This window comes from Nesoenas mayeri (assembly GCF_963082525.1).
Source record: "Nesoenas mayeri genome assembly, chromosome: 31".
Classification (NCBI taxonomy): Eukaryota; Metazoa; Chordata; class Aves; order Columbiformes; family Columbidae; genus Nesoenas; species Nesoenas mayeri.
The window spans coordinates 1,324,773-1,347,186 of NC_137567.1; the positions used below are offsets into that span (position 1 = coordinate 1,324,773).

General features: G+C 71.8%; 4 protein-coding genes across 12 annotated transcripts; 2 read left to right on the forward strand and 2 right to left on the reverse strand.

Moving 5' to 3' along the window:
* Positions 1–2,183: 2,183 nt before the first annotated feature.
* FARSA (phenylalanyl-tRNA synthetase subunit alpha) lies at positions 2,184–8,813 on the reverse strand. 7 transcript variants are annotated; one of them, XM_080361391.1, is made up of 13 exons: positions 8,554–8,813; positions 7,782–7,919; positions 7,450–7,548; positions 6,356–6,477; positions 6,041–6,133; positions 5,817–5,945; positions 5,603–5,718; positions 5,443–5,527; positions 5,273–5,372; positions 5,021–5,189; positions 3,376–3,453; positions 2,694–2,899; positions 2,184–2,521 (listed from the first exon to the last, which is right to left on the reverse strand). In XM_080361391.1, exons 1-13 carry the CDS (start codon positions 8,671–8,673, stop codon positions 2,444–2,446), a joined length of 1,533 nt encoding a protein of 510 aa, XP_080217517.1. In that variant the 5' UTR covers positions 8,674–8,813; the 3' UTR covers positions 2,184–2,443. The 7 variants fall into 7 exon arrangements, with proteins under 7 accessions (XP_080217517.1, XP_080217518.1, XP_080217516.1 ...); XM_080361392.1 differs by having other exon boundaries at positions 2,694–2,808; positions 8,518–8,813; XM_080361390.1 differs by having other exon boundaries at positions 8,518–8,813.
* A 618-nt stretch (positions 8,814–9,431) lies between these two features.
* CALR (calreticulin) lies at positions 9,432–13,072 on the forward strand (the record flags this gene model as incomplete). Its single annotated transcript, XM_080361364.1, is given in 10 exon segments — positions 9,432–9,486; positions 9,489–9,671; positions 10,306–10,407; positions 10,553–10,756; positions 11,237–11,331; positions 11,409–11,618; positions 12,165–12,278; positions 12,352–12,495; positions 12,600–12,692; positions 12,799–13,072. Coding segments are annotated over 10 exon segments (1,377 nt in total). The 3' UTR covers positions 12,976–13,072.
* Positions 13,073–13,309: 237 nt separating this feature from the next.
* RAD23A (RAD23 homolog A, nucleotide excision repair protein) lies at positions 13,310–20,348 on the forward strand. 3 transcript variants are annotated; one of them, XM_080361430.1, is made up of 9 exons: positions 13,310–13,455; positions 16,085–16,246; positions 16,604–16,767; positions 17,361–17,416; positions 17,905–18,032; positions 18,286–18,361; positions 18,798–19,018; positions 19,178–19,333; positions 20,016–20,348. In XM_080361430.1, exons 1-9 carry the CDS (start codon positions 13,384–13,386, stop codon positions 20,127–20,129), a joined length of 1,149 nt encoding a protein of 382 aa, XP_080217556.1. In that variant the 5' UTR covers positions 13,310–13,383; the 3' UTR covers positions 20,130–20,348. The 3 variants fall into 3 exon arrangements, with proteins under 3 accessions (XP_080217556.1, XP_080217557.1, XP_080217558.1); XM_080361431.1 differs by having other exon boundaries at positions 18,798–18,928; XM_080361432.1 differs by lacking the exons at positions 16,604–16,767; positions 17,361–17,416.
* Positions 20,321–21,449, reverse strand: GADD45GIP1 (GADD45G interacting protein 1). The gene is made up of 2 exons (XM_080361435.1): positions 21,141–21,449; positions 20,321–20,954 (listed from the first exon to the last, which is right to left on the reverse strand). The coding sequence occupies exons 1-2, from the start codon at positions 21,422–21,424 to the stop codon at positions 20,585–20,587; spliced, it is 654 nt and encodes a 217-aa protein (XP_080217561.1). The 5' UTR covers positions 21,425–21,449; the 3' UTR covers positions 20,321–20,584.
* Positions 21,450–22,414: the final 965 nt, after the last annotated feature.

Here is a 22,414-nt window from a genome sequence, read left to right on the forward strand (position 1 = left end):
GAGACACAGATTGATGTGGGGGGCACAAACAGGGACACAGACTGATGTGGGGGCACAAATGGGGACACAGATTGATGTGGGGGCACAAATGGGGACACGGATCAGTCTGGGGAGGCACAAACGGGGACAGAGCTCGAGCCGGGGGTGGGGACGCAGGCGGCTGGGGTCCCCGGGGGGGGTTCAGCTGTGGCCCCGCTCCTGGCGCTGCTCCCGGTCGCTTTCGGCCTCGGCAGCTGCGCCGCGGTGGCCGCGGTGGCTCCGAGCGCCGGTGACCGGGAGCCGCAGCTGCCGGGGCTGCGGAGCCGCAGCTGCGCCGGGACAGCGGGGACAGCGGGGACCCAGCACGGGACACGGGGACAGCGGGGACAGCGGGGACAGCGGGGACCCAGCGCGGGACACGGGGACAGCGGGGACAGCGGGGACAGCGGGGACCCAGCGCGGGACACGGGGACAGCGGGGACAGCGGGGACCCAGCGCGGGACACGGGCAGCTGGACCCCAAGGGGCCGGGGTCCCTCTGCACAGCCCCCCTGCCGGTTCGGGCACAGCGGCTCACGGAGCGGGAGGCTCGGCGGGGCTGCCCGGCCCCCCCGCCCCGCCCGGCCCCCACGCGCCCCCACGCGCGCCCACGCGCGCGCACCTTGAGCAGCAGCCCCTCGCGCAGGCCGCTCACCAGCCCCTGGTCGTCCCGCCGCCCCTCGTTGACGCGCCGGATCAGCCGCTGCGCGCGCTCCTGCAGGGCGGCCACGCTCCCCTCCAGCGCCGCGAAGAACCGCGCGGCACGGCCGTCCAGCGGCGGCGACGGCGGCTCCGGCCTGCGGACACGGGACACGGGCGGGGCGGGGACACGGGGATGGGCACACGGGGACGGACACACGGGGACGGACACACGGGGACACGGGGACGGACACACGGGGACAGGACAGGGACAGGGATGGGGACATGCGGACGGACACACGGGGACAGGGACGGACATGTCAGGGCACCGCGGGAGGGGCTCCTGCCCGCGGACACGGGGACACGTGGGGGACAGGGACACGGGGACATGGGGACACCCCCGTGGGGACGGGGACACCCCCGGTTCAGCCCCCCTGGTCCCTGGTGGCCACGTTAATTACCGGGCAGCGCTGGGTCCTGCTCACGAGAGCGGGGACGCGGCCCCACTGCCCCCGGTTCCCCCGCTGCCCCCGGCGCCCCCGGCCCGGGGCCGCCGCTCCCCACACCCGCTCCCGCTCTCCCCGGTCGGGACTGCGCGGGACCCGCGTACCTGTCCGGGCCCTCGCCGGGGGGCTCATCCCCGCACGGGGACGGGCCGCCGCCCTCCCCCGCCTCGCCCTCCGGCTCCTCGCGCTCCTTCCGCGACATTCGCCGGACACCGCGGACACCGGGGACACCGCGGGCGCCGGAGACACCGCGGGCGCCGGAGACACCGCGGGGACACCGGGGGGACGCGGGACCGGGACCCTCCGGAGCCCTGAGGAGAGCGCGGGCGGGGCCTCAGCGGTGACGAGCACCCGCGCGGGCCAATGGGCGCCCGCCGCGGGAGCAGGGCGGGGCTTTCCCGGCGACGAGCATCCGTGCGGGCCAATGGGCGCCCGCCGGGGGCCGCGGGGCGGCCAATCAGAGGCAGCGCGAGAAATGGCGGGAAGGGAGGGCCGGACGCGGAAGAGACGAAGCTGCGATGGCGCCGGGACATGCCGAGAGCGCAGGAGAACGGAGGAGAACGGGGGACACCGGAGGCACCGGGGACACCGGGGGGGCACCGGGGGAACACCGGGGGCACCGGGGGGGCACCGGGGCCCATCGCGCTGTCCCGGGGGCGCTGAGGCACCCGGGGGGGCAGGGGCCGCGCTGAGGGCTGGAGCAGCGGCGGGTGCAGCTCCCCCCCGTGTGGGGCCACGGGCGCCCGCCATCGATCCCCCTCCCCAGGACCCATAAAACCCGTTCTGGGATCGATATCCCCACCCACACACACCCCGGCTCTGGGATCGATACCCCCCCCACACACACCCCGGCTCTGGGATCGATACCCCCCCCACACCGGCTCTGGGATCGATAGCCCCCCCCCCCACACACACCGGCTCTGGGATCGATACCCCCCCTACACCGGCTCTGGGATCGATACCCCCCCACACACACTGGCTCTGGGATCGATACCCCCCACACACACACACCCCGGCTCCGTCTGGAAAAGGGCCTTTATTGGGCTCCCCCAGTTCGGGGGCTCCCCCAGCTCTCGGGTGTCCCCCAGCTCTCAGGGTGTCCCCAGCTCTCGGGTGTCCCCGGCCGTTCTGGGGGTCTCCCCAGCTCTCAGGGTCTCCCCAGCTCTCGGGGTGTCCCCCAGCTCTGGGGGTGTCCCCAGGGTCTCGGGGCGTCCCCAGCTCTCGGGCGTCCCCCGGCTGGGCTGCGCGGCCGCTCAGGCGTCCATGCGGCACAGGGGACTGTCATAGACCGTCTGCAGGTTGACGCGGTGCCCGACCAGCTCGCGGATGTTGTTGATGCCGTATTTGATCATGGTGGGGCTGGGGACGGGTCGGCGGGTCAGCGGGGGCGGCGGGGAGGGGGCGATGGGGGGATGGGGCAATGGGGCAATGGGGGCGGGGACGGGGTGATGGGGCGATGGGGTGATGGGGCGATGGGGGCAATGGGGCGATGGGGGCAATGGGGCGATGGGGCGTCCCCGGCCCCACTCACCGCTCCAGCGACAGCCCCCAGGCGATGACCGCGACGTTCTCGGGGAGCCCCATGGGCAGCAGCAGCTCCGGGCGGAACACGCCCGAGTTCCCCAGCTCCACCCAGCGCCCCAGGCCTGGGGGCACCGGGACCACCGGTGACGCAGAGACGAGAGACACCCCAAAGACCCCCAGAGAGAGACAGACACCCCAGAGACCCCCAGAGACCTCCAGAGAGAGACAGACACCCCAGAGACCCCCAGAGACCCCCAGCATGAGGCAGAGACCCCAGAGACCCCCGAGGTGGGACTGGGACCCCAGAGACCCCCAGAAACCCCCTGGCTGAGACGGGACCCCCCGGGCTGAGATGGGACCCCAGGGACTCTTGGGGTGAGACAGGACCCCCCACCCGGGGGTGAGATCAGGGGCCCCCCCAGTGCCCCAGAGAATGAGACCCCCCCGCCAGGATGACCCCCAGACCCCCCAAAGGGGGACCCCAAATCCCCATCCCACAACCCCCAAATCCCCACCCCAGAACCCCTCCAGGGTCACCCCAACCTCCCCCATCCGAGTGAGGAGAATGAGGCTGAGCTGCCCCCCAGAATGTCACCCCAGTGTCCCCCCGCCCCATGGACATGAGTTCGGCACACGGAACTCGGGGTGTCCCCCCTGTTCTGGGGGTGCTTTGGGCCCCCGCCCCTCACCCTCATGGTAGCTGAAGATCTCCACGCTGGGCTCGGTGTAGGGGTTGTAGGCGGGTTTGAAGCGCAGGCGGGTGATCCCTGCGGACGCGGGGGTTCGGGGGCTCAGGGCGTCCGTGGGGGCTCGGGGGGTCCAGGGGGGCTCAGGGGGTCCATTGGGGCTCAGGGAGGTCCATGGGGGCTCAGGGGGTCCATAGGGGCTCAGGGGGTCCATTGGGGCTCAAGGAGGTCCATGGGGGCTCAGGAGGTCCATGGTGGTTCAGGGGGTCCATGGGGGCTCAGGGGGTCCATGGGGGCTCAGGGGGTTCATGGTGGTTCAGGGGGGTCCATGGGGGCTCAGGGGGTCCATGGTGGTTCAGGGGGTCCATGGGGGCTCAGGGGGTTTATGGTGGTTCAGGGGAGTCCATGGGGGCTCAGGGGGGTCCAGGGGGGCTCAGGGGGTTCATGGTGGTTCAGGGGGTCCATGGGGGCTCAGGGGGTCCATGGGGGCTCAGGGAGGTCCATGGGGGCTCAGGGGGTCCATGGGGGCTCGGGGGGTTCATGGTGGTTCAGGGGGGTCCATGGGGGCTCAGGGGGTCCATGGTGGTTCAGGGGGTCCATGGGGGCTCAGGGGGTCCATGGGGGCTCAGGGAGGTCCATGGGGGCTCAGGGGGTCCATGGTGGTTCAGGGGGTCCATGGGGGCTCAGGGAGGTCCATGGGGGCTCAGGGGGTCCATGGGGGCTCGGGGGGTTCATGGTGGTTCAGGGGGGTCCATGGGGGCTCAGGGGGTTTATGGTGGTTCAGGGGGTCCATGGGGGCTCAGGGGGTTCATGGTGGTTCAGGGGGGTCCATGGGGGCTCAGGGGGTTCATGGTGGTTCAGGGGGTCCATGGGGGCTCAGGGGGTTTATGGTGGTTCAGGGGAGTCCATGGGGGCTCAGGGGGGTCCAGGGGGGCTCAGGGGGTTCATGGTGGTTCAGGGGGTCCATGGGGGCTCAGGGGGTCCATGGGGGCTCAGGGAGGTCCATGGGGGCTCAGGGGGTCCATGGGGGCTCGGGGGGTTCATGGTGGTTCAGGGGGGTCCATGGGGGCTCAGGGGGTCCATGGGGGCTCAGGGGGTTCATGGTGGTTCAGGGGGGTCCATGGGGGCTCAGGGGGTCCATGGTGGTTCAGGGGGTCCATGGGGGCTCAGGGGGTCCATGGGGGCTCAGGGAGGTCCATGGGGGCTCAGGGGGTCCATGGTGGTTCAGGGGGTCCATGGGGGCTCAGGGAGGTCCATGGGGGCTCAGGGGGTCCATGGGGGCTCGGGGGGTTCATGGTGGTTCAGGGGGGTCCATGGGGGCTCAGGGGGTCCATGGGGGCTCAGGGGGTTTATGGTGGTTCAGGGGGGTCCATGGGGGCTCAGGGGGGTCCAGGGGGGCTCAGGGGGTTCATGGTGGTTCAGGGGGTCCATGGGGGCTCAGGGGGGTCCATGGGGGCTCAGGGGGTTCATGGTGGTTCAGGGGGGTCCATGGGGGCTCAGGGGGTTTATGGTGGTTCAGGGGGTCCATGGGGGCTCAGGGGGTTCATGGTGGTTCAGGGGGGTCCATGGGGGCTCAGGGGGTTTATGGTGGTTCAGGGGGGTCCAGGGGGGCTCAGGGGGTCCATGGGGGCTCGGGGGGGTCCCGTACCCAGCTTCCCGAAGAACTGCCGCAGCAGCCCCAGCAGGTGCGCCAGCCCCAGCCCCCGCTCGGCCACCAGCCCCTCCACCTGGTGGAACTCGGCCAGGTGCGTGGCGTCCAGGCTCTCGTTGCGGAACACGCGGTCGATCGAGAACAGCTTGACGGGGCAGAACTTCTCCTGGGGAGGGGTCACACATGGCCCTGAGCCCCCCGAGCCCCCCGGACCCGCCGGACCCCCCCTGGACCCCCCAGCGCCCCGACCTGCCGCGCCAGCCGGTACAGCGCCCGCGCGCTCGCGGCCGTCGTGTGCGTCCTCAGCAGGTTCCTTCGCGCCTCCTCCATGCGCCACTCGCTCTTGTACCTGGGGGGGCGGCTCAGCGGGGGGGGCACGGCGGGGACCCCCGCCCGCCCCCCCGCCCGCGGGCCCTCACCCCTGCGAGCCGTAGCCGCCCTGCGAATGGACCTTCTTCACCTTGGCCGCGTAGGCGGGGGGCGGCGCGGGGGCCTCGGCGGGGTCTAGGGGCACAGGGGTCAGTGGCGGCGCGGGGGGGCCGGGGGGTCCCAGGGTTTAAACGGGGCCCCGGCACCCACCCAGCAGGAAGAAGGTGTCGTGCTGGTCGCGCGCCGGGTGCTGCTGCGGCTGGAACAGCGCGTCGAAGTTCCAGAACGAGCTCTCCACGAAGTTCTGCGTGGGCATCTCCGAGAACCTGGGGGAACCGCGTCAGGGGACGGGGACGCCCCGGGGACAGCGTGGGGACCCTGGGGACAACCCGGGGACAGCGTGGGACGCTGGGGACCTGCTCACCCCATCTCCAGGAAGATCTGGCGCAGCTGGGACCGGACCTTGAGCAGCGGGTGCAGGTGTCCGCAGGCGGGCGGCAGCCCCAGCGCCGAGAAGTTGTACGGCTTGAACGGCCGGGCGCGCCACGAGCCCCTGGGGGGGGCGGCGGGGTCAAGGTCAGGGTCACAGCGAGGTCAAGGGCGGGGTCACGGCGAGGTCAAGGGTGGGGTCACGGCGGGGTCACTCACGTGACGATCATGTCGGGCGTCAGCTCCGTCTCCTGCCGCGTCACGGCCGTGCTGAACGCGCTGCCCTTGGTGATCCAGTACGACTTGAGGGTGCTGGGGGGGCAGGGGGGTCAGGGGACACCCCAGCCTGGGGATGCCCCAAACCCGGGGACGCCCCAAACCTGGAGAAACCCCAAACCTGGCGATGCCCCAAACCTGGGACACCCCAAACCCGGGACACCCCAAACCCGGGGAAACCCCAAACCTGGCGATGCCCCAAACCCGGGACACCCCAAACCCGGGACGCCCAAACCCGGGACGCCGGGCCCCGCTCACACTTCCAGCAGCAGTTTCCTGCGCTTGAGCTCCGCGAGCTCGCGCTCGGGCAGCTGCTCGGCCTCCCCGCGCTGCACCCGCCGCAGGCTCTCCTGCACCGCGTCCTGCACCGCGTCCTGCACCTGGGGACGGGGACACGGGGACAATGGGGACAGAGCCACATGGGCCCATCCTGCACCGCATCCTGCACCGCGTCCTGCACCTGGGGACACGGGGACACGGGGACAATGGGGACAGAGCCACGCGGGCCCATCCTGCACCGCGTCCTGCACCGTGTCCTGCACCGTGTCCTGCACCTGGGGACGGGGACACGGGGACAATGGGGACAGAGCCACATGGGCCCATCCTGCACCGCATCCTGCACCGCGTCCTGCACCTGGGGACACGGGGACAATGGGGACAGAGCCACGCGGGCCCATCCTGCACCGCGTCCTGCACCGTGTCCTGCACCTGGGGACGGGGACACGGGGACAATGGGGACAGAGCCACGCGGACCCCGTCCTGCACCGCGTCCTGCACCGCGTCCTGCACCTGGGGACACGGGGACAATGGGGACAGAGCCACATGGGCCCATCCTGCACCGTGTCCTGCACCGCCGGCACCTGGGGACACGGGGTGACAAATGGGACCCTCAGTTCCCCCATCCCAGGGCGCTCCAGGGAACCCCCAGGGGACAGCCCCGTGTCCCCGGTGTCCCCATTGTCCCCGTGTCACTCACCGTGGGCAGCACGCGGGGTCACCCTGTCCCCGGTGTCCCCGGTGTCCCCAGTGTCACTCACGCAGGGTCACCCTGTCCCCAGTGTCCCCAATGTCCCCAATGTCCCCAATGTCCCTGTGTCACTCACCGTGGGCAGCACGCGGGGTCACCCTGTCCCCAGTGTCCCCAGTGTCCCCAATGTCCCCGTGTCACTCACCATGGGCAGCACGCGGGGTCACCCTGTCCCCAGTGTCCCCAATGTCCCCAATGTCCCCGTGTCACTCACCGTGGGCAGCACGCGGGGTCACCCTGTCCCACTGTCACTCACCGTGGGCAGCACGCGGGGTCACCCTGTCCCCGGTGTCCCCAGTGTCCCCAATGTCCCCGTGTCACTCACCGTGGGCAGCACGCGGGGGCCGCCGGGCGCTCCCTTGTCCAGGCGCAGCCACTTGTTGGCCATGGCCTTGCTGAACCCCACGGCGCCGCCGGGCAGCTTCTGCGGGACGGGCAGCGGGAGGGTCCCGGTGACCGCGGTGACCCCGGACCCCTGGAACCCCCCTGACCCCCGGAACCCCCCCTGACCCCCCCATCCCTGTGCTCACCGAGGCCTCTGCGGGGGGCAGCCCCCCCTGACCCCCCTGACCCCCTGTGACCCCCGTGCTCACCGAGGCCTCTCCGGGGGGCAGCCCCCTCTGACCCCCCCTGACCTCTCGTGACCCCCGTGCTCACCGAGGCCTCTCCGGGGGGCAGCCCCCCGGGCGGGAGGCTCCGCAGCAGCCGCACCTCGGGGCTCCCGTCCCGCAGCACCTCGCGGCCCTCGGGGCTGAGCTCCCAGCGCCGGCTGCAGCGCGGCTGCGCCTCGATCACCTGCGGGGGGCGGCCGTGGGGACGGGGACGGACCGGACGGCCGGGAACCGGGAACGGAACAACCGGGAATGAGGAACGGCCGGGGACCGAACGGCCGGGAACGGGGAACAACCGGGAACGGGGAACGGAACAACCGGGAATGAGGAACGGAACAACCGGGAACGGGGAACAACCGGGAATGAGGAACGGCCGGGAACCGGGAACGGAACAACGGGGAACAACCGGGAATGAGGAACGGCCGGGGACCGAACGGCCGGGAACGGGGAACGGAACAACCGGGAACGGGGAACGGAACAACCGGGAATGAGGAATGGCTGGGGACCGAATGGCCGGGAACGGGGAACGGGGAACAACCGGGAACGGGGAACAACCGGGAACGGGGGCGCCGGAGCCGCCGCAGGGCGGGACGGGCACCGGGGCCGCTGGGACCGGGCAGCGCCGGCACCGCGTTCAGTGCCGGGATCAGCACCGGTCCTGGGCTCCCGTTCCCCACCGCGCTGTCCCTCCCGGTCCCGTCCCGCCGTCCCTCCCGGTCCCTCCCCGGTCCCTCCCGGTCCCTCCCGTTCCCGTTCCCGGTCCGGTCCGGTCCGGTCCGCACCTCCCCCCGCGCCTGCAGGCTCTTGACGGCGCCCACCACCGCCTGGTGCTCCACGCCGAGCGCGGCCGCGGCCGCCAGGCTGCACAGGCCCCCGCCGGGCCCCGCGGGCTCCCGCTCCAGCCGCTGCAGCAGCAGCTCGGCCACGCCGGGCGACATCGCGGCGCCGGCACCGCCGGGACTGCCGAGACTACCGGGACCGCCGGGACTGCGGAGAGTACCGGGACCGCCGGGAACAGCGGGACTACCGGGGCTGCTCCGGGACACCGGGACACCGGGACCGCTCCGGGAACACCGGAACCGCGCGGCGCGAGCACCGGAACCGCGCGGGTCGGCGCCGGAAGGGGCGGGGCGCGCGGGCACCCCCCGGGCGTGGCGGGGCCGCCATGTTGAGTGTGGCCGCGGGACGGGCGGCGCGGCGGGTGCGGGGGAAGTGACGTCACGAGGCGCCCGGCTCCCCCGCCACACCCCGCGTGTCCCCCGCACCCGTCACCGCGGCCACGGCGGCCACGGACCCGCGTGGCGCCACGGCGACGCCGTTGCCGTGACAACAGCCCCCGGGGCTCATCGGCGCCGCTGTGACATCACTGCGCCGGGTGACATCACAGCGCCCGATTAGGTCGGAAACCCCGAGACGAGCGGGAGGCGCCGTGTCCCGGTGTCCCGGTGTCCGGTGTCCGGTGTCCCGCTGTCCCGGGGCCGTTACCGGCGGCCCCACGTGCCCGCGGGGTCCTGGCCCTTTAAGGGCCTCACGTGACCTCGGTGACGTTCCCCGCGGCGCGAGGGAGGGGGGGGGCGTCTCCCGCCGAACGCGTGGTCGCTCCTGATTGGCTGCCGCGCTCAGCCAATGGGAAGCGGCCATCTGGGACGCCAACGTTCGGGGGCGCCGCCGCCGCCGGCCAGCGGGCGGCCGGCCAATGGGAGCGCGCCCCGCGCGGGCGCGGGCCAATGGGCTGGCGCCGGGGGCGGGCCGCGGGGCGGCGAGGTGATAAAAGCGGGCGGCGCCGCGCCCCCTCCGCAGTGCCGGGCGCCGCCGGGCCGCAGCGAGCGCGTCGCCGCCATGAGCCGCCGCAGCCTCCCCGCCCTGCTCGGCGCCCTCCTGGCGCTGGCGGCCGCCGGGCCCACCCAGTTCTTCCGGGAGGAGTTCACGGATGGCGGTGAGGGGGGTCCCGGGGGCGGGGCCGGCGGGGTCCCCTGAGGTGAAGGGACCTGGGGGGGGGGGGTGTCTGGTCCAGCCTTGGGTGGAACTGCGGGAGATGGGGGGGCCGGGAGATCCGGGGGGGCCGGGACATCTGGGGCGGGGGGAATGGGGGGGGGCTGGAGAGAGATGGGGCTCCGAAGGAAGCGGGGGGGCAGGAGGAAGTTGGGGGGTCCTGGGGAGCAGCGTGTGGCCCATCCTGGGGCCTTGGGAGGACACGAACTTGGGGGGCAGCGCGTGGGGCCGTCGGGGGCTCCTGATGGGGGGTGACATTGGGGGCTGGGGGGGCACCCCATGAGGGGGCACGACAGGAACTGGGGGCCTGTGTGTCCTGGGACCCCCCAAGAGAGGCCCCGGGAGCTGAGTCCCCGGTGGGGTCCTGGGGGGGCAGCTCCGACCATGAGGAGGGTCTGGGGGGGATTGAGGGGGGCAGTTCCGACCATGGGGAGGGTCAGGGGGGCTGGGGGGGCAGCTCCAACCATGGGGAGGGTCTGGGGGGGATTGATGGGGGCAGCTCTGTCCATAGAGAGGGTCTGGGGGGGGCAGCTCCATCCGTGGGTTGGTTCTGGGGGTCCTGATCGCTCCCCCCCCAGACACCTGGACCAGCCGGTGGGTGGAATCGAAGCACAAACCCGACTACGGGCGGTTCGTGCTCACGGCCGGGAAGTTCTACGGGGACGCCGAGAAGGACAAAGGTGCGGGGACCCCCGGGTGGGGGGGGGGACGGGACCCCCGGGGCGGGGCGGGTTTGGGACCCCCGGGGGGGCGGGGGCGGGGCCCCTCCAGCGCCGCCGGGCCCCTCCAGCGCCGCCGGGCCCCTCCAGCGCCGCCGTCCCGCAGGGCTGCAGACCAGCCAGGACGCGCGTTTCTACGCCATCTCCTCGCGCTTCGAGCCGTTCAGCAACCGCGACCGGACGCTGGTGCTGCAGTTCACGGTGAAGCACGAGCAGAACATCGACTGCGGCGGCGGGTACGTGAAGCTGTTCCCGGCCGGGCTGGCGCAGGACGACATGCACGGAGACTCGGAGTACAACATCATGTTCGGTGCGCCCCGACCCCCCCGGGCCCCCCGTCCTCCTGCAGCCCCCAGAGCCTTCCTGTGCCCCCCCCTAAACCTCCCCAGACCCCCCAAAGCCTCCCCAGACCCTCCAGAGCCCCCACGCCCCCAAAGCCTCCCCAAACCCCCATGAGCTCCCCCAATAATCCCCATGGGCTCCTGCAACCTCTAGTGTCCCCAGAGCCCCCCCAGAGCCTCTCACACCCCCAAACCTCCCCAACCCCCCCCAAGCTCCCCACAGCCCCCACAATCGTCCCCATGTTTTCCTGCACCCCAAAACCTCCCTGTACCCCCCCCAGAGCTCCCCTAATCATCCCCCTGTGTTTCTGCACCCCAAAACCTCCCCATACCCCCCCACAGCCCCCCTAGTCATCCCCACGTTTTCCCGCAGCCTCAGAGCCCCCTGCACCCCTAAACCCCCCGTACCCCAGGGCTGTGGGGCCCCCCCTGACCCCCGTCCCCCCCAGGCCCCGACATCTGCGGCCCCGGCACCAAGAAGGTTCACGTCATCCTCAACTACAAGGGCAAGAACGTGCTGATCAACAAGGACATTCGCTGCAAGGTTGGGGGGCTCGGGGGGTCGGGGGGGCCGCGGGGCCGTGGTGGGGGGTCCCACGGCCCTGACGCCCCCTGGCGCAGGACGACGAGTTCACGCACCTGTACACGCTGGTGCTGCGCCCGGACAACACGTACGAGGTGAAGATCGACAACGCGCGCGTGGAGTCGGGGGCGCTGGAGGACGACTGGGACCTGCTGCCCCCCCGCAAGATCAAGGACCCCCAGGCCCAGAAACCCGAGGACTGGGACGAGCGGCCCAAGATCGACGACCCCGAGGACACCAAGCCCGAGGTGGGGGCCGTGGGGGGGGGTCTTAGGGGGCTCTGGGGGGGGTCTTAGGGGGCTCTGGGGGGGGGTCTTGGGGGATATGGGGGTGTGGGGGCTTTAGGACAAGTGGCCCGACATCAGTGACCCTGAGGACACCGAGCCTGAAAGGGGGGCACTCTGGGGTGTTTTAGGGGGTTCTGGGGGGCTCAGGGGGGATGTGGGGAGGTGTTGGGGGGCTCTGGGGGGTTTGGGGGCTCTGGGATGAGCAGCCTGAGATCAAGCCCAAATTGAGGGGGTATGGGGAGGTTTTGGGGGACTCTGGGGGTGCAGGAGGCCATGGGGGGATGTTGGGGGGCTCTGGGGTGCCTGGGGGGATGTTGGGGACTGTGGGGGGCTCTGGGGTGCGGGGGGGCCGTGGGGGGGGGGGCTGTGAGGGTCTCTGGGGTGTGGGGGGGGATGTTGGGGGCTGTGGGGGGCTCTGGGGTGTGGGGGGGCCGCAGGGGGCTGTTGGGGGGCTCTGGGGTGCGGGGAGGCCGTGGGAGCGGCAGTGCCCTGACCCCCCCTCCCCAGGACTGGGACAAGCCCGAGCACATCCCGGACCCCGAGGCCAAGAAGCCCGAGGACTGGGACGAGGAGATGGACGGGGAGTGGGAGCCCCCGGTGATCCAGAACCCCGAGTACAAGGTGGGCGGGGGGGGGCGCCGGGGAGGGGCTGCGACCCCCCCCAGGGCCCCCCCTGACCCCCCGGCCCCCCCAGGGCGAGTGGCGCCCCCGGCAGATCGACAACCCCCAGTACAAGGGCAAGTGGGTGCACCCCGAGATCGACAACCCCGAGTACAGCCCGGACCCCCAGCTCTACGCCTTCGACAGCTTCGGCGCCATCGGCCTCGACCTCTGGCAGGTGCGGCCCCCGCGACCCCCGGGACCCCCTGACACTCTGACCCCCCCCGGGGACCCCGACCCCCCCGGGGACCCCCGACCCCCCCTGACCCTCCTTCCCCGCAGGTCAAGTCCGGAACCATCTTTGACAATTTCCTCATCACGGATGACGAGAAGTTTGCGGAGGAGATCGGGAACGAGACCTGGGGGGCCACCAAGGTGAGGGGACGGGACCCCCTCTGATTCCCCCCGTGGGACCCCCGTGACCCCCCCCCGTGGGACCCCCCCCCCTCGTGGGACCCCTATGACCCCCCCCGTGCCCCAGGAGGCCGAGCGCAAGATGAAGGAGCAGCAGGACGAGGAGCAGCGGCGGCGGCAGGAGGAGGAGGAGAAGCAGCGCGGGGACAAGGACGAGGACGAGGAGGGGGAGGGGGACGAGGAGGAGGAGGAGGAGGAGGAGGAGCCGGAGCCCGAGGAGGCGGCGCCGCGGGACGAGCTGTGACCGCGCGCGGCGCCGCTGCCCGCGGGGCCGCTCTGTCTCTGTGAGACCCGGACTCTATGGCCCCGCCGGGCCCGCGGGGCGAGGACTCAGGAACGGGCGCCGGGCCCGGGGGGGCGGGGGGGGGCACCGGGGGGGCGGGGCCTCGCGGCTGTACGGGCGCCGCGCTCCGGTTTCTATTAAATTAACGGTGGTCCCGGCTCCGCTGCCTCCATCTTCCCGCCGCCGCCATTTTGTGCCGCCGCGCGCCGCGTCACGTGATCCGCGCGGGGAGGGGGGGCGCGGCGGGGGTGCGATGGGGCGGGGCCCGGGTGACGCAGTTCCGGCCGCGCGTCACGTGGCGGAAGCGGCGAGGCGCCTAAGATGGCGGCGGCGTGAGTTGCATGTTGTGGCGCCGCCGGAGCCGCCGCCATGGCCGTGACCGTCACCCTGAAGACGCTGCAGCAGCAAACGTTCAAGATCCGCATGGAGCCGCACGAGACGGTGCGGGAGGCGGGGGGCGGGGGGGCAGCGCCCCGGGCCGGGCCGAACCCCCCCCGGGACGGGGCCGGGGGAACCGGGGAACCGGGGATGGATGTGGCGGTGGAACCGGGACTGAGACCGGCGGAGGAACCGGGGGCCCTGGGGGCGGCAGCTGCGGCGCCCGCGGCTGCTCCTCGGGGCCGGGGCCGTGTCCCCCCGTGTCCGTGTCCCCCCGTGTCCGTGTCCCCCCGTGTCCGTTTTCCCCCCCGTGTCCGTGTCCCCCCGTGTCCGTGTCCCCCCGTGTCCGTGTCCGTTTTCCCCCCCGTGTCCGTCCCCCCGCCCTCGGCGGCTCCTCGGGCCCCCGGCGGTTCGGGCCGTTCCCGGGGGATCCCGCCCCCCCCGGGCTGGTCCCGGGGGCTCCGCGGGTTCCGGGGGGTGGGTGACCCGGCCTTGGAACAGCCGGGCCCGGCCGCTCTGCGCTTTGGGGCGACTCTGCGGGTTGGGGTCACTGCGCTTTTGGGGTGATTCTGCGGGTTGGGGTCACTGCGCTTTTGGGGTGATTCTGCGGGTTGGGGTCACTGCGCTTTTGGGGTGATTCTGCGGGTTGGGGTCGCTGCGCTTTTGGGGTGATTCTGCGGGTTGGGGTCGCTGCGCTTTTGGGGTGATTCTGCGGGTTGGGGTCGCTGTGCTTTTGGGGTGATTCTGCGGGTTGGGGTCACTGTGCTTTTGGGGTGATTCTGCGGGTATGGGGCGATTCTGCGGTTTGGGGTCACTGCACTTTTGGGGTGATTCTGTGGGTTGGGGTCACTGTGCTTTTGGGGTGATTCTGCGGTTTGGGGTCACTGCGCTTTTGGGGTGATTCTGCGGTTTGGGGTCACTGCGCTTTTGGGGTGATTCTGTGGGTTGGGGTCACTGTGCTTTTGGGGTGATTCTGCGGTTTGGGGTCACTGCGCTTTTGGGGTGATTCTGCGGTTTGGGGCGACTCTGCGCTTTGGGGCGATTCTGCAGGTTTGGGGTGATTCTGCGCTTTTGGGGTGATTCTGCGGTTTGGGGCAACTCTGCGGGTTGGGGTCACTGTGCTTTTGGGGTGATTCTGCGGTTTTGGGGCAACTCTGCGCTTTGGGGCGATTCTGCAGGTTTGGGGTGATTCTGCGGGTTTGGGGCGATTCTGCAGTTTGGGGCGATTCTGCAGTTTGGGGTGATTCTGCAGTTTGGGGTGATTCTGCGGGTTTGGGGCGATTCTGCAGTTTGGGGCGATTCTGCAGTTTGGGGTGATTCTGCAGTTTGGGGTGATTCTGCGGGTTTGGGGCGATTCCGCAGTTTGGGGCGATTCTGCGGGTTTGGGGCGATTCTGCAGTTTTGGGTGATTTTGCAGTTTGGGGCGATTCTGCAGTTTGGGGCGATTCTGCAGTTTGGGGTGATTCTGCGGGTTTGGGGTGATTCTGCAGTTTGGGGCGATTCTGCGGGTTTGGGGCGATTCTGCAGTTTTGGGTGATTTTGCAGTTTGGGGTGATTCTGCGGGTTTGGGGTGATTCTGCAGTTTGGGGCGATTCTGCAGTTTGGGGTGATTCTCGCTTTTTCGGGGTCCCCGGGCGGGGCCGCTCGAGGAGAGCGAAGGGTTTGGGGTGACTGTGGGGGTGTCTGGGGTGCCCGTATTTTGGGGTGACTCTGTGTGCTTCTGGGTCCCCCGGGCGGGGGCGCTCGAGGAGGAGCTTGAGATGGTTTTCTGGGTGGTTTTGGGGTGGCTCTGTTTTGGAGTGACTCTGTTTTGGGGTGACTCTGTATGGTTTTGGGGAGCAGGTGCAGGTGCTCAAGGTTAAGACCAAGGTGGCTCTGGGTGGTTTTGGGGTGATTTTGTGTGGTTTTGGGGTGACTGTGTTTTGGGGTGCAGGCGCTGAAGGAGCAGATTGAGGTAGCTCTGGGTGGTTCTGGGGTGACTGTGTGTGTTTTGGGGTGACTGTGTGTTTTGGGGTGACTGTGTGTGTTTTGGGGTGCAGGTGTGGGCGCTGAAGGAGAAGATCGAGGCGGCCAAGGGCGGTTTTGGGGTGATTTTGTGTGTTTTGGGGTGCAGGTGCGGGCGCTGAAGGAGAAGATCGAGGCGGCTCTGTGTGTTTTTGGGGTGATTTTGTGTGTTTCGGGGTGCAGGTGCGGGCACTGAAGGAGAAGATCGAGGCGGCCAAGGGCGGTTTTGGGGTGACTCTGTGTGTTTTGGGGAGCAGGTGCGGGCGCTGAAGGAGAAGATCGAGGCGGCGCTGGGTGGTTTTGGGGTGACTGTGTGTTTTGGGGAGCAGGTGCGGGCGCTGAAGGAGAAGATCGAGGCGGCCAAGGGCGGTTTTGGGGTGACTGTGTGTTTTGGGGTGCAGGTACGGGCGCTGAAGGAGAAGATCGAGGCGGCGCTGGGTGGTTTTGGGGTGACTGTGTGTTTTGGGGAGCAGGTGCGGGCGCTGAAGGAGAAGATCGAGGCGGCGCTGGGTGGTTTTGGGGTGACTGTGTGTTTTGGGGAGCAGGTGCGGGCGCTGAAGGAGAAGATCGAGGCGGCCAAGGGCGGTTTTGGGGTGACTCTGTTTTCGGGGTGCAGGTGCGGGCGCTGAAGGAGAAGATCGAGGCGGCGCTGGGTGGTTTTGGGGTGACTGTGTGTTTTGGGGAGCAGGTGCGGGCGCTGAAGGAGAAGATCGAGGCGGCCAAGGGCCGCGACGCGTTCCCGGTGGCCGGGCAGAAGCTGATCTACGCCGGGAAGATCCTGAGCGACGACGTCCCGATCCGCGAGTACCGCATCGACGAGAGGAACTTCGTGGTGGTCATGGTCACCAAGGTGGGACCGAACCCCGAGACCCCCCGGGACCCCCCGGAACCCCCCAAAACCCCCCGGAACCCCTGGAGACCCCCAGACCCCCTGGAGACCTCAAAACTCCCTGGACCCCCCCTAAACTCCCTGGACCCCCCCAGAGCCCCCCAAAATCCCCAGAGCCCCCAAAACCCCCCTGGAACCCCCTAGACCTCCCTCCAACCCCCCAGATCCCGCTGGAGCCCCCAGAGCCCCCCGGAGTCCCCCAAAACCTCCCTGGAGCCCCCAGATCCCCCTGGACGCCCCAAAACCCCCTGGATCCCCCAAACCTCCCTGGATCCCCACAAAGACCCCCAGACCCCAGACCCCCAACCGTCCCCGCAGGCCAAGGCCCCCCCGGGCGCCGCCCCTGAGGCCGCCCCCGCCGAGCCCCCCCCGGCCCCGGGGCCCCCCCCGGCCGCCGACACCGCCCCCCCCCCGCCGGCCGCGCCCAGCGAGGAGCCCCCGGCCCCCGCCGCCCCCGCGGCCCCCGCGGAGCCCCCGCCCGGGTGAGGAAACGGGGCGGGGGGCACGGGGGGATGGGGGGCACGGCGGGATGGAGGGCACGGCGGGGCGGGGGGGGCACGGCGGGATGGGGGGCACGGCGGGATGGAGGGCACGGCGGGGCGGGGGGGGCACGGCGGGATGGGGGGCACGGCAGGATGGGGGGCATGGCGGGGTGGGGGGGGCACGGCGGGGCGGGGGGGGCACGGGGGGATGGGGGGCACGGCGGGATGGGGGGGGTGGGGGGGGCACGGCGGGGCGGGGGGGGCACGGCGGGATGGGGTGTACATGAGGGGTACATAGGGGGTACGCAGGGGGTTGGGGGTGCAGGGTTGGGGGTACGCGGGGGGTTGGGGGGTACATGGGGGGGTTGGGGGTGCGTGGGGGGTTGGGGGGTGCAGGGTTGGGGGTGCAGGGTTGGGGGTACATGGGGGGTTCTGGGTGCAGGGTTGGGGGTACATGGGGGGTACATGGGGGGTTGGGGGTGCGCGGGGGGTTGGGGGGTACATGGGGGGTACATGGGGGAGTTGGGGGTGCGCGGGGGGTTGGGCGGCGCCCCCGCTCGGCCCCGCCCGCCACGTCGCCCTTTGTCCCGCAGCTCCGTCCCCCCGCCGGGCAGCGCCGGGCGCTCGGCGGACGCCGCGTCCACCCTCGGTGGGTGCCGGGGACACGGGGGGCACGGGGGGACATGGGCCGGGGGGACACGGGGACATGGGGATGGGGGGACACGGGGACGGGGGGGGACATGGTGGGGCATGGGGGACGCGGGGGGTCGTTGGGTGAGGGGGGTTGGGGGGAGCCCCGGGGGCTCTTGGGGGAGGTTTGGGGGGTGCCCGGCGGGGGGACCGAGGCCCAGAAATGGGGCCAGTGGAATTTGGGGTCCTGGTCACGCTGGGGGTGCAGGGAGGGGGGGGGGGGTGTTGGGGTCCCAGCGCCGCCCCCCGCAGTGACGGGGAGGGGGGGGGGTGTCGGGGTCCCAGCGCCGCCCCCCGCAGTGACGGGGAGGGGGGGGGGTGTCGGGGGTCCCAGCGCCGCCCCCCGCAGTGACGGGGAGGGGGGGGGGGTGTCGGGGTCCCAGCGCCGCCCCCCGCAGTGACGGGGAGGGGGGGGGGTGTCGGGGTCCCAGCGCCGCCCCCCCGCAGTGACGGGCTCGGAGTACGAGACCATGCTGGCCGAGATCACGTCCATGGGCTACGAGCGCGAGCGCGTGGTGGCCGCGCTGAGGGCGAGTTTCAACAACCCCCACCGCGCCGTGGAGTACCTGCTGACGGTGAGCTGACCCCCGACCTCTGACCCCCACTGACCCCCCCCGACACCCCAAACCCCCACTGGTCCCCCCTCACCCCCACTGACACCCCCTGAACCCACCGACCCCCCCCGAGCCCCCCCCTGAATCCTCCTGAGCCTGCACTGCCCCCCCCATGGGGCTGTGGAGAGTCTGCTGAGGGTGGGGGGGGCGGGACCCCCCGAGCCCACTGACCCCCCCGAACCCGCTGACCCCCCCGAACCCGCTGACCCCCCAGGGCATCCCGGGCAGCCCCGAGCCCGAGCGCCGCCCCGTGCAGGAGAGTCGCTCCCCCGAGCAGCCGGTGCCTGAAGGTCAGTGGGTGGGGCCTGGGTGGGACACACCCCCAGGGCGGGGCCTGGGTGGGGCAGGAAACACCCACTGGGTGGGGCTTACATTGGACACACCCACTGGGTGGGGCTGTGACTGGCCACACCCCCATGGGGCGTGTCTGGCTGGGCTGGAGGCTCCGCCTCTTTGGGTGGGGCTTGTAGCCCCTCCCCCAGGGGGTGGGGTTTGAGATTTTGTTGGGGAGTGGCCTTGAGGTCCGTCCCCTTGTGGGTGGGGCCCAGGGCTAAGCCCCACCCTGGTGGAGCTGGACCTGGGTCATTGGTGGGTTTACAGAGTGGGGGCGTGGCCTGGACTGCCCCGCCCCTTAGCGGGTGTGGCCTGGCGGGGCACGGGGCTTGAGGGGTGTGGCTGCTCCCGGGGGGCGTGGCTGAGCCGGCCCCGCCCCCGCGCCGCCTGCAGGGGAGAACCCGCTGGAGTTCCTGCGCGAGCAGCCGCAGTTCCAGAACATGCGGCAGGTGATCCAGCAGAACCCGGCGCTGCTGCCCGCGCTGCTGCAGCAGCTGGGCCAGGAGAACCCGCAGCTGCTGCAGGTACCGGGACCCCCGAGCCCCCCCAGACCCCCCAACCCGCCCCCCGCGCTGCTGCAGCAGCTGGGCCAGGAGAACCCGCAGCTGCTGCAGGTACCGGAACCCCCCGGGACCCCCCCGAACCCCCCAACACCCCCCAACCCGCCCCCCGCGCTGCTGCAGCAGCTGGGCCAGGAGAACCCGGGACCCCTGTGAACCCCCAGGAGCCCCCTGGGGACCCCCATGAACCCCCAACCCACCCTGCCCCCCCAGCAAATCAGCCAGCACCAGGAGCAGTTCATCCAGATGCTGAACGAGCCGCTGGGCGAGCTGGGCGAGTTGGAGGGGGAGGTGGGCGCCATCGGCGACGAGTCCCCCCAGATGAACTACATCCAGGTGACGCCGCAGGAAAAAGAAGCCATAGAGAGGGTAAGGACGCGGGGTCAGTAGGGACCAGGGTTAACAGCACGGTGGAGCTGTGTGTGTGTTTCAGTTGTCAGTAGGGACCAGAGTTAACAGCGGGGCTGATTTGTGTGGGTGCATCATGGGCATCAGTAGGGCCAGAGTTAATGCTGGGGCTGACCTGTGGAGGTGTTTTACAGTCATCAGTAGGGCTCAGAGTGAACACTCTTCTCTCCCCAGCACAAGGCGCTGGGAGGCAGTGCGGGGCCCAGGGGTGCATGGGGACATCAGTAGGGCCCAGGGTGAACGCGCTGCTCCCGCAGCTCAAGGTGCTGGGAGGCAGTGCGGGGCTGTGGTCAGTAGGGCTCAGAGTGAACGCACCGCTCCCGCAGCTCAAGGCGCTGGGAGGCAGTGCGGGGCCCGGGGGTGCATGGGGACATCAGTAGGGCTCAGAGTGAACGCTCCCGCAGCTCAAGGCGCTGGGAGGCAGTGCGGGGCCCGGGAGTGCACGGGGACATCAGTAGGGCCCAGGGTGAACGCGCCGCTCCCGCAGCTCAAGGCGCTGGGAGGCAGTGCGGGGCCCGGGGGTGCACGGGGACATCAGTAGGGCTCAGAGTGAACGCTCCCGCAGCTCAAGGCGCTGGGAGGCAGTGCGGGGCCCGGGGGTGCACGGGGACATCAGTAGGGCTCAGAGTGAACGCTCCCGCAGCTCAAGGCGCTGGGCTTCCCCGAGAGCCTGGTCATCCAGGCGTATTTCGCCTGCGAGAAGAACGAGAACCTGGCGGCCAATTTCCTGCTCAGCCAGAACTTCGACGACGACTGAGGGACCCGGGGGGGCGGCCCCGCCCGGCCCCGCCCCGCGGGAGCCGCAGCCGATTGGTGGAGCCCCCGGACCCCCCTCTGCGGGGGGGTGGAGGGGGGCTCGGCAAGAACCGCTTCATCCCATCCCCCCCCGGCCCCCCCGCCCGCGGACCCTGGGGGGAGGGGGCGGCGCGGGAAGAACCACGAGGGGGGGAAGATTAAACGCAGAATTTTAAACCCATTTTGGTGTCGGGATGCGGGGGGGGAGGGGACACCCCCGGGGGGCTCAGGAACCGCTCCCCAGGTTGGGGGGTTCAGGAGCCCCCGCCGGTCCCGGGGGGATCCCGGAGCAGATTCAGGAGCCCCCGATGGGTCCCGGGGCGGGTTCAGGAGCCCCCGCCGGTCCCGGGGCGGGTTCAGGAGCCCCTGGGGCGGGTTTAGGAGCCCCCGCCGGTCCCGGGGGCTCCCGGGGCAGGTTCAGGAGCCCCCGATGGGTCCCGGGGCGGGTTCAGGAGCCCCCGCCGGTCCCGGGGGGGGCCGCTCGGCAGCAGCGGCCTCCGCGGCGGCCAACGCGCTCCGCGCCGCCTCGTCCCGCTCGCGCCGCCGCCGCCGCTTCTCCTCCCGCCGCTCGCGCCGCTCCAGCTCCGCCAGCAGCGCCTGCGCCTGCGCGGGGCCGCGCGGGGGCGCTCCCGGGCGGGGCGGGGCCAGCGCCAGCCCCGCCCCCTCCAGCAGCCGCCGCCGCCGCTCCGCCTCCGCCCGCGCGCGCTCCCGCGCCGCCGCGCGCTCCTCCCGCCACGCGCGCACCCGCGCCGGCATCGCGGCCAGGGCCGCGGCCACGCGCTGCGCCCTGCGGGGAAAACGGGGGTCACGGGGGGTCACCGGAGGGACAGAGGGACCCCGGAATAGGAACATGAGGACACGAGGGACGTGGGGACGGAGGGACCCCGAGACGGGGACACGGGGCGCAGAGGGACCCCCGCGCTGCGGACGCGCCCGGTGCCGGTTCCCCCGCTGGCAGCCCCTGCCCCCCCACCTCTCCTCGCGCTCCCGCGCCGCCTCGCGCTCCTGCCGCCGCAGCGCCTCCTGCCGCTCCCGCAGCGGCGGGTCCCACTCGCGCTCCGCCGCCTCCGCCTCGCGCAGCCGCTCGGGGCCGGGCCAGAGCGACGCGGCCGGGACCCCCGCGGCCTCCCCGAGCCGCCCGAACCGCCGCGCCGGGTCTGCGGGCGCCGGGCGGGGCCGCAGCGGCAGCGGGGCCGCCCGGTAGCCCCGGGCCGGGGTCAGCGCCGCCGCCAGCGCCCGCCGCAAGGGCGCCGCCATCTTGCGCGGGAAGCGACGGGGAGTGAGGGCGGAAGCGGCTGAAGGCGAGGGCGGAAGCCGGGACGGGAGGTGACGGGCCGGGGCGGGGCTGCGATAGCGGGGGCGGATCGAAACGGGGGGGGTCGAATAAAGGGGGGTCTGATAACGGGGGGTCGGATAACGGGGATCGGATAACGGGGGTCGGATAACGGGGGGTCGGATAACGGGGGGTCGGATAACGGGGTTCTGATGACGGGGGGGTCTGATAACGGGGGTCTGATAACGGGGGGTCGGATAACGGGGGTCGGATAACGGAGGTCGGATAACGGGGGTCGGATAACGGGGTCTCGAAACGCGGGGGTCTCGTAACGGGGGCTCCGGTCCCGGGTCTCGCCCCGCGGTCCCGGGAGCCCCGTCGGTGTCCGGGGGACGCGGGGGTGGGGGTTGGGGGGGGTCGCTCCGCGCGCTGCGAAGCCGCCGCCCCTCCCCCCGCGGGGGTTCGGCACGCGCGGGTTCCCCTCCTCACACCCCCCCCCCCTCCCCCCCCCCCGTTCAGCCGCAGCCAAACGCGGATCGGCGCCGTTAACCCCCGGCCCCGCCCCCTGGGCCCCCCCGAACGCCTGGGTCCCTGCCGGGGGGGGCGGGGCCCCGGGATCGCTCCCCGCGCGGGCCCCACGGGGGGGCGGGGGGGCCCTAATGGCTTCCAGGCCTCGGCAGCCGCCAGAACCCTCCGTGAGCCAAAAACCCCCGAAATCGCCCCAAAACGCTCCCCGAGCCGCCCCCTCCCCCCGCCAGCCGGGGACCCAAGCGTCCGAGTCCCCTCCCCCCCCAGCCCGAGGGGCGGGGCTGGAACGCCGCCCGTTTTCGGGCAGTTTCGCCCCGTTTTGGGGCCTCTGCGGCTCCTTCGATTTCGTGCGGCCCCGCGAGCGAGACCCCCGGACGGGGTCACCGGGGGGGGTCCCCGCGTGTCCCGCCGCGTGTCCCCCGTGTCCCCCCGTGTCCTCCGTAGCC

Excerpts from the sequence above, each read along its gene's own strand:
- FARSA (XM_080361390.1), bottom strand. The coding sequence starts at position 8,673 with ATGTCGCCCGGCGTGGCCGAGCTGCTGCTGCAGCGGCTGGAGCGGGAG. Across the intron at positions 5,528-5,602 it reads CGACACCTTCTTCCTGCTGG|ACCCCGCCGAGGCCCCCGCG; the intron begins GTGGGTGCCGGG and ends CTGTGCCCCTAG. Across the intron at positions 3,454-5,020 it reads GCAGTTCTTCGGGAAGCTGG|GGATCACCCGCCTGCGCTTC; the intron begins GTACGGGACCCC and ends CCGCGTCCGCAG.
- RAD23A (XM_080361430.1), top strand. The coding sequence starts at position 13,384 with ATGGCCGTGACCGTCACCCTGAAGACGCTGCAGCAGCAAACGTTCAAG. Across the intron at positions 16,247-16,603 it reads TGGTGGTCATGGTCACCAAG|GCCAAGGCCCCCCCGGGCGC; the intron begins GTGGGACCGAAC and ends CCGTCCCCGCAG. Across the intron at positions 18,033-18,285 it reads CCGTGGAGTACCTGCTGACG|GGCATCCCGGGCAGCCCCGA; the intron begins GTGAGCTGACCC and ends CTGACCCCCCAG.
- GADD45GIP1 (XM_080361435.1), bottom strand. The coding sequence starts at position 21,424 with ATGGCGGCGCCCTTGCGGCGGGCGCTGGCGGCGGCGCTGACCCCGGCC. Across the intron at positions 20,955-21,140 it reads GCGCGGGAGCGCGAGGAGAG|GGCGCAGCGCGTGGCCGCGG; the intron begins GTGGGGGGGCAG and ends TTTTCCCCGCAG.